The sequence below is a fragment of the Phocoena phocoena genome, chromosome 15 (genome assembly GCF_963924675.1).
Source record: "Phocoena phocoena chromosome 15, mPhoPho1.1, whole genome shotgun sequence".
NCBI lineage: Eukaryota > Metazoa > Chordata > Mammalia > Artiodactyla > Phocoenidae > Phocoena > Phocoena phocoena.
The window spans coordinates 60376974-60395478 of record NC_089233.1 but is presented as its reverse complement, the minus strand read 5'-3'; the positions used below and the strand labels follow the sequence as shown (position 1 = coordinate 60395478).

The following is an 18505-nucleotide window of genomic DNA, read 5'->3' as shown; positions in this document are numbered from 1 at the left end:
CTGTCTCATTCTTCTTGCCCCCTCACTCCTGCTTCCTGGAATCACCTCCAAAATAAACCATGTGCACTCAAGCCTTTGCTACTGGGGAGCCAAAACTAAGGCAAAGGGGGAATTTCATGGGTCATCCCCAATAGTTCTGCACCTTGCCTGGGTTAAAATTACGGGCTTCCTGGTGGCGCAGTGGTTGAGAGTCCGCCTGCCGATGCAGGGGACGCGGGTTCGTGCCCCGGTCCGGGAAGATCCCACATGCCGCGGAGCGGCTGGGCGCGTGAGCCATGGCCGCAAAGCCTGCGCGTCCGGAGCCTGTGCTCGGCAGCGGGAGAGGCCACAACAGTTAGAGGCCTGCGTACCGCAAAAAATAAAATAAAATAAAATAAAATAAAATTACACACATCTTATTAGACATGTGACCTTGGGCCAGGCACCTGTCTGTGCCTTGGTTTCTTAACCTTCAAAATGGCCATCATAATGGCACCTAATTTGTAGAGTTGTTGAGAGAATGAAAAGAGGTGATGTAGATAAAGTCCTTAGAACAGTGCCCAGCACAGAGTAAGTGCTCAATAAATATGAGCTGTTTGATTACATTTTAAATTAATAATAGATCTCGCAGGTCTCTTTGTGTTTGCACTTCTAGACTAGTCTCAAGGTATTTGCCCAGACCCTTGCTTGCAGGTGAAGAAAGCCAACGTGAATTAGCTTAATGAAAATGGAACACTTGGTTGTGCCCTTGACTGTGGGGTGAAGCTGGGCCTCAGGGAAAAGTGGGTTCAGAGACTTTTTTCTGTCGCTTGGCGAAGGGACTACCTCCCCATAACAGAAACGTGGCTGTCAACAGGGATTATATTTGGCTTTTAGTAAGAGAAGCCTGACAAGAGAGGCTTAAAACACCCTAATGTGTTCCCTCTCATGAAAGAGAAGCTGGAAGTAGGAAGTCCAGGGCTGGGGTGACTGCTCCACCGTCACTAGGGGCACAGGCCCTTTCTGTCAACTCCATCATTTTAGAGTAAGGTGTTTATTCTCAGCATCACCTCCTGGTTCAAGACTGCTGCTGAAGTGCCAGCCTGGAAGAAGGTGGAGAAATGGAAAGGCAAAGATATAACCCCCTCCTTTTTAGGGCACTGTCTCAGAAGTTCCACATAACACTTTCCCTTGCATGTCATTGACCAGAATTTGGTCACATGGCCACCACTGACTGCAAGGGCAGCTGGGATATGTAGTCTTCATTCAATGTGGCAATGTGCTCAGCTAACAATGGAGTTCTCTTATAAGGAGGGAGAGAATGTATGCTGGTAAGTAGTAGCTAGCAATCTGAGCCACAGCTCTCAAGTTACAGGTCTTATGACTCAGAGAGGGAGAGAGGAAATTTCCAAGTTCTAGTCAGATGCTCACATCTGAACCAATCATCTATGGCTATGAGGGACAAAGACTTTTTTTTTTAGGCATAAGCCACCGTTATTATGACTTAAATGTGTGTAGTTCATTAAAAAAAATAATTACTGGTTATCTGCTATTGACTAGGTACTGCACTAGACCCAGGAAATTTAATGATAAGTAAAAAGACACTGTCAGTCCCTTTCTCATGAAGCTTTAATCTAATGGAGGAGGCAGAGAATAACCAAATAATCACACTGATTAAAGGGAAAGTGTGCGTTGATGGTAAGTGCTGTGAACCAAGATCATGTGGTCCTTGGGGAAGTGATCATCCAGCTGAGACATGAAAGATGAAAAGGCAATAACTAGTCAACAGTGGTGGTAATGGCAGTGCAAATGGAGTATGTTACTGGTGGTGAGAGCAGCTTATGCAAAGCCCCTGTGGTAGGAGGGAGCAAAATTGCTAAACAGAGGTGGCTGGAACTCAAACAGCAAAGGGGCTCATGGCTGAAGGTTCAGCTGGAGTGATGGAAAGAGATCAGGTAGGTCTTTGAAAGCTGGTTCCTCTCCCCTACCTCCCACACACAGTGGGAAGTCATTGAAGCATTCAAACAGGGAAGGGGAATGGGAGTGACATGATCAGATCTGCATTTTTTAAAAGATCCCTGTGGTCACTGTGGAGAGAGGGAGGGAAGTGGTGGAGGTAGAATGGATCCAGAGAGACCAGTGAGAAGGCTGGTCCAGTTGTTCCGTTAAGAGATGATTGATGGTAGCTATGGACTAGGGTGGAGACTGAGAAGATGAAGAGGAAAAATAAACAGAACCTGATGGATTGGATGCAAGTGTAGGGAAGACAGATGCAGGAGAGAACCAAATCATGGCTTCAGACTTGGGCTGGCCTATGGTACTTTTGGGATATCCATGTGGCAGTGGTTTGCAGGCAGATTTGCGGCTCAGAGAGGAGGTCAGAAATGAAAATGTAAATTACATTACATTTATCACAAATGTAAATTTGCGAGTCATCTGCATGTGGGTGAAAACTGAAGCCATGGGTGTGATGAGATTTCCTCATGAGAATACACAGTGAGAAGAGGAGTCTGGGAGAGAACCCTGAGGAGCACAAACCACGACAGAAGGAACAGGAAGTGGGTTCCTTCCTTGGGCATAGGAAGGTGAGGCTGCAAAGATGCTGGACAGAGCAGCCAGACAGGGCAGAGGAGAGCCGGAGTTGCATCCTGGAGGGCTTCCTTTGAGAGAGCTGTGAAAAGCAGATTGGACGATATGCTAATTGAGGTGCTCTGGGCTGCAGGTAACAGGGACACAGGCTTTTGCATCTCTGCTCTGCTGTCTAGGCTGTGTGGGCTTCGTGCTAGGGCTGGTTCCCTTTAAGGTCACAAGATGACATATTAGATGTTTATAAAATGTTGATCTAGAGTGGGTTCTGTTCCCTGGACCTGAAACAAATGTAACTGATGCAACAGCCAATCAGGGGCAGTGTGTAGCTACGGAGAACTGCGGGTGGATGGCTAGGGAAGGCATCAGGTGCCTGGGCCCCTCAAACCTGCTTTGGAAACTTTGTAGGGGATTTCCACACTGCTGTCATTGCTGGAGACACCTGGCACATAGCTCAGGTTGCAGCCAGCCTGTCCAGAGGTGTGTGAAAGGAAAGATGGACAGGTTCTAAAAGTACAAGGAATTCCCTGGCAGTCCAGTGGTTAGGACTCTGTGCTCTCGCTGTCGAGGTTCAATCTGGGTTCGATCCCTGGTCTGGAACTAAGATCCCACAAGCTGTGCTGCGTGGCCGAAAAAAAAAAAAAAAATGCTGAGTGCACTGCCTACAAAAGGAAGAAAACCGAAAGGTGGCCCAAGGGGAGATGGAGTTCCACTCCCAAGCCCACAGCCTGGCATCGGGCCCTCAAAGCACACAGCCTCCTCCCCCCACCCCGTGGGTCTGTGCTGGGTGTTGGAGTTAAGTGGCATGGTGCTAGTAGTCCCCAGGGAAGTTTTTAGTAAGGCAAAGGCAGGATTTGTATTTTGAAAGATCACCAAGCCCGCTGGCAAGGAGGATGGACTGATTGTCCACTGTCCTCCTGAACAGTTTTGGTGACAGGCAGCTCACAGGCTCTAGGGGCAGCTCATTGTTTTGGGACAATGTTGCCTGCTGAACCAAAGTCAACCTTTTTATATGCATGTACTTGCTGCTTGTATGACCACTAGGGCTGGCCAGAACCCCCACACCCTGAGCAGCAGAGGGTGAAGTGGGGAAGGATATAGGGGTTGTAAACTGGCTGTCGGGACAAATCTGACCCACGGTTATATTTGTTTGGCAGGTGCAGTTAATTTGAATTGCAATTCTTTAAGGTGAGACACGCTGTTTCCTGTCAGTCATAGGCACAGCCATCCCCTAATGTCTTAGGGCAATGTGCTTCATTCCTTTATGTTATTAATCTGGGTCTTGAACCCTTGCAGTTTGCAACCCCAGTATTTGAGGACTGTTTAGGACTGAGGATGCCTGGGACCTTGTGGATGTCAAGGGACCCCTGGAACTGTGTGACTGCTGGTGGCAGCTACAGGCTGGTCAGACTACAGGGAGGGAAATTGAGTGGAAAAAAATCTGGCTGCCTCTCAGATGCCCCCCGCCCAAACCCGTCCCCATCACAAGGTCTAGAGGCACTGGTGAGTGGCCAAAGTCCCTTTAATATCCCTGAATTGCCTTACAGGTAATACTGCTGGAGGTGAGGAAGGGATGGGGGTCTGGGGTAGGAGATGGGGGAGGAGGAGGGAGGGAGAGCGCCAAGCGCTCATACAAAATATGGCCAAAAGGCTTAGCATGCATGGAAAATTATTGCTGTCGGAAGTTCCTATTTACAGGATCAACACCCTCCGTAATAGATTCTGAAACCCCTCTCCCTTTCCGCATCCCTGCCGCCTCGCTTCCCCGGGTGGGCCTGGGGCGGAGAAGCCCTAGAGAAGTGCCCCTGCTCCAGGGGCCCCTCCAGCCTCCACCCTCCTTTGCGGCTCAGGGGAGAGGGGGAGGGTCCGAGAGTCCGGGACTCCTGCCCCGAGCTGAGCGCCTAGAGATGGGGCAGTGGCGTGTGCTTAAAGCAGAGGGGGCCAGGGTCCGCGAGCGTGGAGGTGTGTGCTTCGGTCCTCGCCCGGGCATGCAGAAGCGCGGCGGGGGAGGTAGTGGCGGCCAATGGGGGCAGCTGGCAGCCCTGGCCCCTCTGCCCGGGAGAGTTGCATAGACGTGGCCGGGAGGGAGCGCTCCTCCCGTGGAGCGGAGCGGGCCGGAGGCCCCAGCGGGTCCGGGGCTCAGTCGGTCCCTGGAACCTGGGGTCCCTCGAGAAGAGGAATAAATAGGAAACATATCGAGGAGGCTCCTCCCTCCGGTCTCCCTGGAGTGGGAATAGAAGGCTCAGGAGGATGAGGACCTGCCCCGTGACTGGGCCTCCTGATGTCCCCCATCCCCCAGTTGAGGGTCATCAGGCTATCCCTCCCATTCTCGCGCCCCCTTCCCCAGCAAGTTCAGGCTCTGATGAGGGTGGGGCTTCTCCCTCACTCCCTGAAATGGGGTGTGTTGGGGTGGCGGGCAGCCCTCTATGGCCTTTGCTGCCCCTCTCCTTGCTTGGCTCCCTGACCTCCCAGTCCAGCTGGGAAAGCCAGACCATCCCTGGTGAGGCCAAGATATTAAATAGAATAATAAATAGATAAATCAATAAATACACAAATAAACTGGAGAGGCCCAGCTGGATGGGGAGAAGGGCATTTGTGAGGTGCCCCAGACCTCACCCCGACGAGTAAGGAGGGGTACCTGTAGTCCTGTGGGTGGGGAAAGTGCTCAGAGAATCTGGGGAGAGGCTGTCCTGGGGTGAGAGAGGGGCTACATTAGGGGGCAGGGCCCTGAACTGCCCCTCAGGTCTGCCCCAGGTCAGGTGAACTCAGAGGGGTGAGAGCTGCTAGTGGAATGAGGGATCTGGAGAGAGTAGGGGTGGGGATGGGTGAGAAGGCCCCCCGAGGATGAAGAAGGTGGGGTGGTGGTGTGTGAATGGCTGGACCTAAAGCCGAGGTGAGGAGGGGATCAGGGACAAAGTGGGGACTCCAAGAGGAGTGAAGATTAGATCCCTCAGGCCTGTGTCCTGGTGTGGATGGGGCATCCACTGCAGGCGTGAGTCAAAGGGGGGTTTAGGCCTTACGTTGGGGGCTCCAGTAGAGAACCGGTCTGAGACTCAGCTCAGAAATGAGAGGAAAGGTCTGCAAGTTAGAAGGGGAGAGGTGCAGAGTCGGGGGGGGGGGGGGAGAAAATTCCGGCTCTAGGGCCCGGGAAAGGTGCGGACCTGGTGCCTGAGTTGGGAGCCTTGAGGGCGTGGACAAGGGGTCAAGGTCCGAATCTTGGTAGCCGGTAAGGACGATGTGGGTCGGGATGTACTGGGGAAGTCAGTGCCGGAAGCGAGTTCTGGGCTAGGGGTGGAGAGAAAAGTTCCGGTCTGGGAGCAGGGTCCCCACGAGGGGCGTGGGCAGGGGAACGCAGCTGGGGGACGCTGAGGGCGCAGGTGGGGGGGCCCCGGGAATGTCGGGAGGCTCAGCTGGCGAGGCCGGCGGGGGGTGGCGGGGGCGGCTCGGCCCCTTTGACGCAGGCGGCCTCGCAGTGCTTGTGGAGGTAGGACTTGAGCGCGAAGGTCTTGTCGCACTGGCGGCAGCGGTAGTGCTTGAAGGCCGAGTGCGTCTGCATGTGCGCGCGCAGGTTGGAGCGGTCGGCGAAGGCCTTGCCGCAGTGCGCGCAGCCGAACGGCTTCTCGCCCGTGTGAGAGCGCATGTGGCCCTGCAGAAGCCAGGGCCGCGAGAAGGCCTTGCCGCACACGCCGCACTTGTGGCGCAGGTTGTGCGTGAGCACGTGCATGGCCAGCGCAGGCATGGACACGTAAGCCTTGCCGCACGTCGGGCACTTGCGCGCCAGCTGGCTGTCCAGGCTGCGATGCGTCTGCTTGTGGCGGCTCAGGTTCGACGACGTAGCGTACGTCTTGCCGCACTCGGCGCACGCGTGCCGGTGCCCGCCGCCCGCCGGCGCCCCCGCGCGTCCCGCGCGTCCCCCAGCGCTTCCGGCGTCCCCCGCGCCCCCGGCATCCCCGCCGCCCCCGCCGCGCCGCCGCCGCGAGCGCCCGTCCGAGATGAAGAAGGCGTCCATGGAGTAGCTGTCGGTCACGGCCGCCTCCCCGCGGAAGTAGCGCGCCGACAGGCTGGACTGCGGGCTCTCGGGGTCGCTGTACTCCTCCGGCGCCGCCGGCGGGTACGCGGGCTCGGCCGGCCCCAGGTCCAGGCCCGGCTTCTGGTCCGCATCGTAGCTGCTGGGGGGCAGGCAGTGCGGGGCGTAACCTGGAGGGGGCGAGACGGAAGCGGGGAAGGTGAGGCGCCCGGGAGGCGTCCACGTGGCCGCTGTAGGGAAGTGACGGCTGCTTGTATGATAGCAGTCGCTGTCCTGCGCCTGTGCTCTGGGGGTCAGGCTGCCCGAGTTTGGATCCTTCCTCCGTGGGCCGCAATAAAAATCACCCCACCCCACCCTCGTGGAGCGCGGTGAGGTCAAGTTCTACTGGCTTTGTGTTGACTGTCAAATGCTCACAGCCACGCAAGGAAGGTATTATTATTGCACCCACTTTACAGATAGAGAAACTGAGGCGTATAGTCTAAGCCCACAACTAGTAATTGATGGAGCCAGGATCCAAACCTTGGCAGCCTGACGCTAAAGTCCAGGCTTTCTTTATTCCAGCAACATTCTGCCAGTTCCAGTCCTAGGACTTACCTGAATCTCAGTTTCCTCATCTGCAAAATGGAGCTTATGATCGGACACTCCTTCCCAGGGTCTTTGGAAGGACTGAGTAAAGTGATGAGGATGATGCATTAAGCACTTCCTGTGCGCCAAGCTCTGCCGCCATGCTTTACACACGTTAACTCATTTAATCATCACAGACCCTATGAAGTAGATCTTGTTATAATCCCCATTTTACATATAAGGAAATTGAGAGAGAGAGAGAACACACAGTAATTGCTATATAAATGTTAGCTATTATAATTATGCTTTTTACTTGCTTGAAAAAGCGACTTCACTGAAGATTATTTAATTGTCTGCCTCCCCCACCAGGCTGTGAGCTTCCCGGATGGGATCTGTGTGCCTGGCTCAAAGGAGGTGTGCAAAGGATATATGTTGTATGAAAGAATCACAATCCTGTTAGGCCCACCTTCCAGGGTTGCTGGGGGATTTAAAAGAGGTCACGTATGTGGCATGTAATAGATGCTCCAAGAAGGGAACTTCGTTGTACTTGCTCCCAAGCCTGTTTTGCTCCCTGCTCCACTAGAAGCCTTCTGGAGTCCCCCTGTGAGATTCATTCCCGCCCCCCCACCCCCCACCCCTCTCTCCTCTCTAGAGTTGGACCAGAAATCCTTTCCATTTTGGGATCCAGTGACTGGTGGTGGGTGGGCCAGGGCATTCAACAGGGGCTTTCCAAGGGCAGGGGCCACCCTGATTTGTCTCTGCTTCCCTGGGCCTTGTGTGGTCCCAGCACCCTCCTTGAAGACCCTGGGGCCTGGGCTCCCAGGAGAGTTTCTGTTGTGAGCAGGGAACTGGATTCAGAGCTTTCGTCCCCTTAAACAGCCTGCCCGATTCAGCCTTCGTGCTTTTGCCTCACATAGGGCACTTTGGCATGGTCACAGGGTGAAGTCTGTGTGCAGACTGTCCCCCAACCTGGAAAGCAATGGTGTACCCTTTCTTTCCCTCTGTCCCTTCAGCTGCCCACACAGGGCCCTCTGAACACAGAGATGATTGGGGATTGCGGGGGTGGAGGACTCAGTAGGGAGGGGCACTGTAGTCAGATGCAGAGAGGGCACTGGTGGTGGCAGCTTTATAATGGGGGGTGCTCAGCCTCTCAGCACCCCATCTTCCCCTCCTTTGGTCTGGAGGTACCCCTACCTCCCACTCCAGGAATCAGGCCTGGTACTAAAGCCCCAAAATGTTCAGGGAGTATTGTTTCAGACTGAGTTGAATACCTGTTGGGCATACCCAGACTCCCTCTTTCTCCTTCTGTATTTCTTCCTGTTGTAATTACTGATGATAATGGTAATACTAGCTGATATTTACTGAGCACTTCCTAAGTGCCAGGCTCTGTGCAAAGTACTTCACTCCCATCACCTCGTCGAATCATCGCAAAAATACCTGTGTTACAGATAAGGAAAACTGAGGTTCAGAGTGGTAGTGGTACTTGCTCAAGTGGTAGTGGTGGAGCAAGAGTTGGAACCCACTGCACTGCTCCCCTTCTTTTCCACATGCTGGGAGGTCCCTGAGGAAGGGGCCATGGCTGGGTTGTTCACCTCCTATCCCCAGTGCCCCAGCTAGTGGACACTTGATAAGTATTTGTGAAGTGGGTAGTGAACGGGAGATAAAGATTTGCCAGGCCAGCCTCAATCCCCGGCCCAGCAGGGTCTGCCATAGACCATTCTGTGTCCTTGGTCTTGGGACAACTTGATTCCCGACACTGATTGTAGCTGGGTGACCTGGAGCAAGTTGTGCATCTTTCTGCATCTCTGCTCCTTTCTCTGGGTATGGGGATAGTATAGAATGCATTTGGAGGGGGTCACTGATCATGTGGCCAGTGCCTTGCACGTGCTGTTATTAAGGAAGGATGGCATATTGGTTAAGAGCACAATTTTGGCACCAGACTACCTGGATTGAGTTCCAGTTTTACTATTCCCAGTTGTGTGATCTTGGACAAACTGACCTCTCTGTGCCTCTGTTTCCCCAGCTGTGAAATGGGGGAAAATAAAAACACCTAACTCATACAGTTTGCAGTGCAGAGTCCGTGAATAAGCAAACAATAAGTGAAAAGTGAACAAATAATAACACTCCTGGAGCACTTATATGTCAGATACTATTTAGAAGCTCTACACACGAATGCATCCCACCCTCATGACTCTGAGGTTGTACCATCTTACAGATGAGGAAACTGAGGCATAAGGTAGTTAGGTAACGTGCCCAAGGTTGCACAGCTAGTAACTTAGAGACCGGATTCCAACCCAGTGCCTGGCACGTTGGCTGTTATTATGAATAATAATAACAAATCTCCCCAGGTGGGTTTCTGTGCTGCAGTTTTCTTGGCAACTGCACAGACACATTTTGCAGCTCCAACCTGGGCCACTGTTTCCCCACCCAAGATGTGTAATTTCTGGTTCATGGTCTGGTGAGAAAAATTCTGGTGACCCACGTTGGTAGGAGCTCAATGGACCGGGCAGTCCTCGCTGCAGCAGGGCCCTATTTCCGTGGTTCCCTCTGGTGGTGGCCTGTAGTACTGCAGCACCTTTCTCTTGTCGCTCGGGATCTCTATATATTGTGGAAATAGGGGCGCCTCAAACAAAGGCTCCTCCTCAGCTTAGGGACAGATGTGAAATTGCCTTCCAGACAGGAACTGTGGGGCCAGACATGATGGCCAGCAGCTGCGGAGTTTGGCATGGGTTGTGGGGTGGGAGTGGAGGGTTGTATGAGAATTTATGTGGTCATGTTGGCAGAGGTGGTTCTAACTTACTTTGTGACCTTGGTCAGGTTGCTTAACCTTTCTGGACTCTGCCTCTACCAGAAGAAGGTTGACTGGGATGCTCTAAAAACACTCTTTGCATCGTGGCTGAATAGACTCCTCAATGATGCCCATTGTCCTGTCCCCCATCCCCCAACCGCCGTCAACTCCACCTCATTCTCAGATCCACAGACCTCTCCCTACCTATGTGACCTCGGGCAGGTTATTTAACCTTTTTGTGCCACATCTGTATAAAGGAACTCATAATAGGATTGAATGAATTAATGGTGTAAAATACTTGGTACAATGCCTAGCACACAGTAGCCTCTCACGCTGTAATTTTATTGTCATTATTATTGTCACTACATCTCCTAGTGATATCCTTCTAATCTGCTAGAGAGTGAAGGGGACACACGTGGGTATCTTAGGCTGCTGTGTGACCTTGGGCAAACAACCTCACCTCTCTGGGCCTCAACCCTGGAGAATCCTTTAGGACACTATAGGCAATGCTCTTCTGACTCTGTGCGTGGAACTCAGACAAGTTTTGGGTGCCTTCCTCTGCCTTACAGGCTGAGCTGCTTGTCCCCCAGCCAACAGGGTGAGAGAGGCCTCTCTTGTTTGGGTCCAGATAGAGGCAGGGAGGCCCAGGGACTCAGAGAGAAGAGACTTGGCTCTCATCCTGGCTCTTTTACTCATACTCCAGCTGTGTGACCATGGGCAAGTCACAAGGCCTCTCTGGGCTCCAGTGGCCCATTTGAGGGATAGGGAACAGAGCCACTCCTGTGACGTGGGGCTATAGGGAAGGCTTAGAAACACTTTGGAGATGTAGAGATGTCATGTACGTGTCACCTGAGAATGACTTTTGGTTTTCCCTACTCAAGAGTCTTGATATTTTAGACTGAAGCTCCAGAATACATTTTTTAAAAATTCTGCAAGGGAAAAAAAATTCTGCAAGGGAATTTTATGAGAAATCAGGTGCTGGGTGCTTTGCAGACATTGTCTCTTCCAATTGTCTGACCCCTTGGGATGAGGGTGGGGGCATCTCTGAGAAGTACTTCTGCTCCTACTGCTTCCAGCTACCCCTGCGCCCTCTCCGTGTGCCAGGCACTGCGCCAAGCCCAGAGGCCCAGAGAGGGGAGAGGAGTTGCCAAGGTCACTGGAGGAGGAGTAAGGCTCAAAACCCTCCAGAGTCTGTGTTTTTTTCCAAAACCCCTGAGCAGGCATGGAGACCTGCTAGGGGAGGGAAGATTTTCAGTTGGTGGGAGGAAAGGGTGGTGGGCTTCTTCAAATACTACCACCCAGCTGGCCTGTGTCTGATGGGATGATGGGGAATTGGGGGTGGGGAGAAGCTCTATTCTTCTAGAAAATGCACCAGCCCTTTGTAAATCTTTGTAAATGATCAATAAAAGTAATGACTAACACTTATTGAGCACTTACTGTGTACAAGGCACCCTGCTTGGTGCTTTATGCACATTAGCTTGTGTCTCAGGGAATGTGGTGGTCACTTGCCCCGGTGCCCTAGCTCTACAGAAGCTGAAGCCCAGAGAGGAGACTTTACCAGATCACAGAGCAAACTCACACCAGAGCTAGGCTGGCCTCCTGACTCCCAGGCCAGTGTTCTTTTTCCCAGTCTCTCTCAGATTCCCAGCGTTGCAAACTTCCTCCAGGGAATTTCCAGCCCAAATCCCACATCCCTGTCTCAAGATGAGCAGAAGAAGAGAGGGGCCTAGTAACGGGCCAGCTTCCCAGGTGGCCCACTTTCCTGAGGAGGGCCGGGCCCCGCTAGGTGGGGGGGCTGGAGGGGCTGCTGCACGAGTGTATTTAGAGCTGTGTCTTGCTGTGCCAGGGCCTCGGGCCTCGAGAATCGGCTCCAGCCAGCTGAGCAGAAAGCCAGGTCTGTCAGCAGCAAAGCAGGATAAAAATAGTTTCTCCTGTCTGCTCACAGAGCTGGGCAAAGGGGCTGGTACCTCCCCCTCCCCTTATTATAGCATCTTTGTTAGCGGTTCCCTGGGCACTGGACCAGAAATGACACCCACCTCCTCCAAGGGCCTGGCAGCTGGTACACCTGCCCACTGTGGGGGGGGGGGGTCCCTGAGTCCAGATGAGTGGTGGGCAGAGTGAGGTCTGGCCCAACATAACCAGGTCTGTAGGGTGCGGGGCTCGTGCCCACTGACTCAGACCCAGGGAGTGTTGAGAGGATTCCAGGGCCCCTCCCCACCATCCCTCCCTCCTGAAATCCCCCATATTCTGGTTTTTCCTGACTGTGACCCAATTCCCGTGGCCCACAGGGAGGTCCACAGCTCTGCAGGAATCAATAGGAAAGATTTTTCAAGGGGTTGTGGAGATAGGCATGGTGGCTAAGGGTCTGGAGTTGCCCAGCGCTGGTGGGTAGAGTAGCCTCCTGCTCCCCGTAGGGTGTCTCTGGGGCCCTTTCTGCATGCATAATGCACACTGTCTCTCCAGACCCCCTGCTTGTCTGCCCTACCCTCTCTGTGCCCCAGAAGGTGCCCATGCCAACTTCCCTTCCTAGCCAGAGGCTGGCAGTGGACACTTCATCCCAGGGGAGCCCACAGCTGGAAGGAGGCCAAGAGTTCTGGGGGGCTCATCTCTCTCAGCAGCGTCTCGCGTGCCCCCCAGAGGGCCTCCAGGCTGTGGGGATCCCTGGAACATGTAGATGAAGCACCCACCAGGGAGGGGTGATGCAGTCTGCCATTTATGCCCTTGTCATCTCGGGCAAGTAATCTCTCTGGCCTCAGGTTTGCCTCTGGCACTTGAAGCTAACCTTCCTCAGCACTCTGCTCTCACTGCCATTTGCCCACTGTGTGTGTGTGTGTGTGTGTGTGTGTGTGTGTGTGTGTGTGTGTGAGTGAGATGGGGATGTATAAATTGCTGTGCTGCTACAGGGACTTGATGTACTCTCCTGTCCTCTCTCAGAAGCCACAAACTGAGACTATCTGAAGAGTGGACACTCCGTCTGGGCCCCTCATGTCCCCCTTGTGACCCCAGGCTTTAAGGGGGACCAGGGGCCCCAGATTCAGTATCCCACATGGACCCTGTGGTTCCACATTCCCAGTGACTAATTCTTAGGAAAATCAGATTTTTTGGGTCCCTAGAAGGTCAGAGCTGAAAGAGACCAAGTTTGACTGCTTCTTTTCATAAGAGAGAAACTGAGGCTCGGGTAAGGAAAGATTAGTTCAGAGCCACAGAGAAAGCTGATGGTGGCTCTAAGACTTGAGCCAGCCAGCCTTGAGAATAGACCTGGACATGACCTTGGACTAGAAATTGGATCTGGATCCTGATCCTGGAGCCTGAACGTTGACCCGGACATGGATTGAAACTTGAACTTGGACATGGATTTGTTCTGAATTTTGGAGTGGACCTGTAACCTGGGACATTGACCTTGGACCTAGACTTTAGACCTTGTCCTAGACCTAAGATTGGACATGGACATTGGACCTGGACATTGGACTGGATGTTGGACATGGACTTTGAACCTGGACCTCTGACATGTCTCTGATCTTGACCTTGGACCTGGACCAAGACCAAGATGCCCGGGGCAGAACACTCATATGGGCCTGCTGTGTGTCCTTGGGCACCTCCTCAGCCATTTCTGGGCTCCCTCTGCCAAGGGATTGGGGCTACCCTTACGCATTCCTGCTCCCCAAATGGGCTTTCTGAAATGTGGGGTAGATGTGTAGTAATTGGGGACTTTCAGCCAGGTTCCCAGGCCTGGCCTGGAGCGACTCCCCGGCGCCATCAGAGGGGGTAAGCAGAAGCGGGTGCTGGTATAATGTGGTCAACTAGATAAGCCTTTGGGCAGAAGTAGGAGCGCTTCCTCAGCTGCTGGGGAGGCTTAATGTAGCTGCAGAGGGCAGACAAGTGCGTTATTGGATTGGCATTGAGCCCTCATCTGCCTGGGTCAGATGCACTCTGAAGGAGTTATGGGGGCAGGATGGGGTGGGGGTGCAGAGGAAGGAGGACCTGGCATCCAGCTGGACTTCAGAGTTAGGGTGTGAGGAGAGGTAGACGTCCACCAGTCCGTGGAGACCACTGCTATGCAGAGGGACGGGCAGCAGCCTACCCTGAGGTGGCTGAATCCCTAGCATTCCCCAGGATGGGGGCCTAGGCCTGTGAAGGGGCGGGCTTCGTAGAGTTGGAGGGCGAGGTTCTGAGAGGGTTAGGAGGATGTAAGTTGGCATCTCACCGAGAGAATGAATCTGTGCTCGGAATCACCCAAGGGAGAGGAGGGGAAGGGAAGGCTCCGTGGAGGCAGAAAGCAGTGGAGGACGCAGGAGGAGAGAAGGAGGCCTCGCACTGGAGAGGACGGCGGAATTAGATCTGCTCTCCCTTCTTCGGGGAGCTCCGCAGAGAGACCTGGAACCTTCCCCATTTGTGGGGCTTCTCCTTCCCTATTTAGGGGTTCTGTGCATTCAGGGGGCGCCTGGAGACCAGATGCACCTGCCACACCCTCTGGCCAGCCCATGGAGGCTGAGAAGGAAGGGAGTAAGGAAGCAAAGAAGAGAATTGCTGGTGTGTGTGTGTGTGTGTGTGTGTGTGTGTGTAGGAGGAGGAGTCCTCCAGGAATTCTCCAGCACTACCAGCCTTTCCCTGAGCTGGGGGTACACTCTTTAATTTGGGGTCCTGCATCTTCATCAGTTAGGAGCCTGTGGTTCCCCTGACCTCCACATTCATAGGCTCCCTTCCCCAGATTCCCCTCCCACCAGTCTCATCCTGACCCTGCAGGGATGGCTTGTAAGAGGATCTTTCTAATAACTGGAACTATCTCCAGCCCCACGCCCTCCCCCTTCCCTCCCTCCTTTCTCCTCCCTCCCCCTTCTCTCCCTCACTCTCCTCACCTCCCCCCCTCCTCTCTTTCTCCTTGTTTACCCAGCACACTTACACACGCTGAGAGAGAAAAACGTCAGCTCAGCAGTTTTTCACACTTCCCTCAAATGCTCAGCAAGGTTATTTCCGGCAGAACGGAGACAACGGACCGCTAGGAGCCGGCAGGCTCTCTGAGGACCCCCAGCACCCCTACCCACCCGTGCAGTGAGGGAGCCTTCACTTCCCAATCTGGCCACACCCCAGGGGTGGAAGAGGCCCCCGATAACAGAACAAGGCAGACCCTGTGTTCCCTGGCCATACCAGAGCTTGAAGGGTCACCCCCTGGTCTCCGACACTAACCATTTACTGCAGACACTGCCAGGGCACCCAGGCCAGGGTGCCTGTCCTCAGCATGGGGCAGCCTGCAGAGACTGAAGCCAAGAAAAACGCCTGGCCTCAGAAACTCTGCCACCCTCAGCCAGACATCAGATGGTAAATGGAGCCCTACAGAAACCCTGACAATGGCCCCCTGCATTCTCTTAGACCCACATCCAGTCATCTCCACTGCCTCCCAACCCAAACTTGACCTTCACAGAAGCTGAGCTTGTCAAAGTTGGAAGGATACTTAGATCATGCCATCCAAACTCTTTCAACTGCTGAGGAGGCGGAGGACCAGAGAAGGGAAGGCACTTGCCCAAGGTCACAGAGCAAGTCAGAGACCTAAAGCCCAGGCCTCCCAGAGTTCCAGACCAGATATCAGACTATCAGGACCGCCTCAGGATTCCCCAGAGGGAGCTGGTCTGGAGCCCTTTGGGGAAAGGGCCAAGGACAGGGATGGTTCTAGGGTATCAAAGCTGGTAGAACATCCCTGCTGATGGCTTTGCCCTTACCCTGCTTCCCACCATTCACTCAGGGGCTCCCTTCAAGGCTTTTTTGGACTGAATTCAAGGCAAGGCGTTCCTGCCTCCCTCCTGAGGAACAGTCTACAGTTTTGGCCGTGCATGAGAAATTCTCTGGGCTTCTCTAGGTTTTCTCAGCTGGCCTGGGACAGGACCAAGGGGGACTCAGCGGGCAGAAGCCCAGGGCTTTGTGTCAGTTCCCCAAGGGATCCACATCCCAGGCTTGCAGGCATTTCCATTCCTACCCAGGTCCCCAGCCCTGGCATGGCCCCAGGTCTACCCTCTGTCCTGCCAGCACTCAGATAAGCCCAGCCACATCCCTGGGCTTCAGTCCTCAACCCCAAGAGGTCCTGGGGTCAAGAAAAGAGGACAGTAGAATATGAGACATGTGGGCAAAGAAAAAGGGAGGTTGATTCTCTTGGGGATCTGGGGGAGGCCAGGAGATGAGGGGCTGTAGCTATATCCCTGATCACTCCCTAATTTCTTTGACCTTGATGAGGTCACAGAGCCTTTTACCCAGCGCCCTCTTGCTACCTGGCTTGGCAGAGTGATGGAATGTGGGTGAAGTGCTTGGAAATCCCTGAGGCAGGAGCTCCCACCCTCCTGCCTTTGCCATCTCAGCTTCCCCCCTCTTCTTCAGTCCTTTCTTCTCTCCTTTTTCTCTCCCCTCCTCTCCCCTTCTCTCTCTCTCTCTCTCTCTCACACACACACACCCCAAAGCTGATGCCACATGTGATGTCAGATTTCTTACTGCCAAAGGGATGCCCCCGCTCCAGACACCTGTCCTGGTGGGGACCATCAGAGGAGAACCCCTTTGTGATCCTCTTCATGGGGGATGGGGTCCACAGAAGCAGTCTCTGACTTTTCTCCACACCCTCCAGAGATCACCCCCTTCTGGGCCTGAATGACCTCTCGTCCCCCAAACCCTTGTCCCTACAGGCACTTGCTCTGAAAAGAAATAGAGTGTGTTGGGGGTAGGGGACTGACGAAAAACAGCAGGGCTGGCTCTGGAGAGGAGTGAGAAACTGGAGGGGGAGGGAGTGCAGCCCAGGAGACCAGGAGCCACTTTGGGGGAACCCCTCCTAGAAATTCCCTCTTCCTCTCAGTCCCCAGGACAGGCCCAGCTTTTGGCAGGCGTGCGGCTGAGGGTAACAAAAGAGTTGCCGAGAGAGGGGCCCGAGAACACTTGTCTGGCATCGCCAGGGGGAGTAGGCTTGAAGGGAGAGAGGGTGCCCCCAGCCACCCCCCGGGAACCAACCCTATTTCCCCAGGGATTGGTAGTCCAGGCCGGTTTACCTTCCCCATCAAGGGAGCACTCTCGGGCAACCAGCCTCCTTCCCTCAACCACGGAGAGGGGACCGTCAGATTGCCTTATGCATTAGCCCCCCAGCACTAGCCCTTCATGGGCACCTCTCTCTCTCCATTCTCTCACCACCCCTCACTCTGGCACCAGTCTAGGGCCACAACTTTCAAAGTCCGGGCAGGCGCTTGATGGCGGGATGGGCCGACCCTGCGACTTTCCCTTTGTACGGACCTGGCCCTTGCCCCGCCCGCCCAGCCCTTGGGAAGCCCGGGGGGCGCACACAGCCAGGGTCATCTCCTCCCGGGGTTCCCTACCGCGCGCACCCCTCCTCGTGGCCCGAGTTGGGGAGGGCCCGAACTCCCCTCCCCTCTTCTCCCCCCCCCCCCCCACGCCGGGTCCCACTCACCGTTGTCCTCGGGCGGCCCTCGGGCGCCAGGCAGCACGTAGGCGGTCTCCAAGGGGTGATAGGTGGGGGCCGGCACCCCGCTGCACTGGAAGCCGTCCCCTTTGATCTTCTTTACCAGGAAGGAGCGGGGCATGGTGCGACTGGCGGGGGGCTCGGCGGGGGCACTAGCGAGGGGCCCCGGTGGGGGCAGGCGGCCAGCCGGGCGCGATTGGCTGGCTGTGCGGGGTTTCAGCACTGGACAGCTCCCAGCGGGCGGGCGGGCGGCCGGCCGAGCGGAGCCGGCACCGGTGGCGGCGGCCCCGGCTCTGGCTCTGGCTCCCGCTCGGGCTTGGCGGCGGCGGCGCGCAGACAGGCGATCGCTGGAGCTGTGCTCAGCACTCCGGCTGCCGGCTTTATATGGGACGCAGGCTGGAGGAGATCAGGTGGTCCCCTAGCAATGGAACTGTTCAGCGCTCTAATCCATCAAATGTCCCCCAGGACAATCGCTCCGCACACGTTCCCCTGAACCGGCGGCGGTGGGGGCAGGCCAGGCTCAGGGAGCAGCGGGCAGGCAGGAGGGGAGAAAGTGAGGGTGAGAAAGGCGCAGAGATATAGAGAGACGGAGAAAGGGGGGGAGGGAAACAAGGGGGAGAGAGAGAGAAGAGATACATAGAGAAAGACAGAGACATACAGAGAAAGAGAGACACACACACTGAAAGAGGTAGAAATAGGAGCAGAGAGACCAAGATAAGGACAAAAAGACACAAGAGAGAAACAGAGAGAAGAAAGGCAGAGATGGAGAGAAGTAGCAACACACACACCCACGGGAGAAAAAGAGAGCTCCAGATACACAAAAACAAAGCACCCCAGGGATGCAAAGAAAGGGAAAGAAAAGTGCAAGACAGCGAGAGAAAGAGAGGGGAGAGGAGGTAGAGTGGTCTGAGCAGGCGGGGTTCAGGCACATGGGGACAGGGAAGGGAATGCAAAGAAAAGAGTGCGAGCTCGCCAGCGGCGATCCTCCTGCCTCCAGCCCTCTCCCTGTCCCTCAATTTTGAAGGGGCTAGTTTGGACACTCAGCTTTAACTAGGGGAAGTCATCCCCCCACCCCAGCTTGGCCTCCCACTGAAGCCCCCTGCTGGGATTGGGGTTTAACTTTCTTCTTCCAGAACTG

At 54.6% G+C, this 18505-nt stretch overlaps 1 protein-coding gene across 1 annotated transcript; it reads right to left on the bottom strand.

Annotated features, from left to right (window-relative positions):
* Nucleotides 1–5950: 5950 nt before the first annotated feature.
* On the bottom strand, nt 5951–17488 carry SCRT2 (scratch family transcriptional repressor 2). The gene is made up of 2 exons (XM_065893562.1): nt 17356–17488; nt 5951–6741 (listed from the first exon to the last, which is right to left on the bottom strand). Exons 1-2 carry the CDS (start codon nt 17486–17488, stop codon nt 5951–5953), a joined length of 924 nt encoding a protein of 307 aa, XP_065749634.1.
* Between the last annotated feature and the right edge of the window lie 1017 nt (nt 17489–18505).

Coding starts and splice junctions, on each gene's coding strand:
- SCRT2 (XM_065893562.1), bottom strand. CDS start 17,488: ATGCCCCGCTCCTTCCTGGTAAAGAAGATCAAAGGGGACGGCTTCCAG. Junction 6,742..17,355: donor AGGGCCGCCCGAGGACAACG/GTGAGTGGGACC, acceptor CGCCCCCTCCAG/GTTACGCCCCGCACTGCCTG.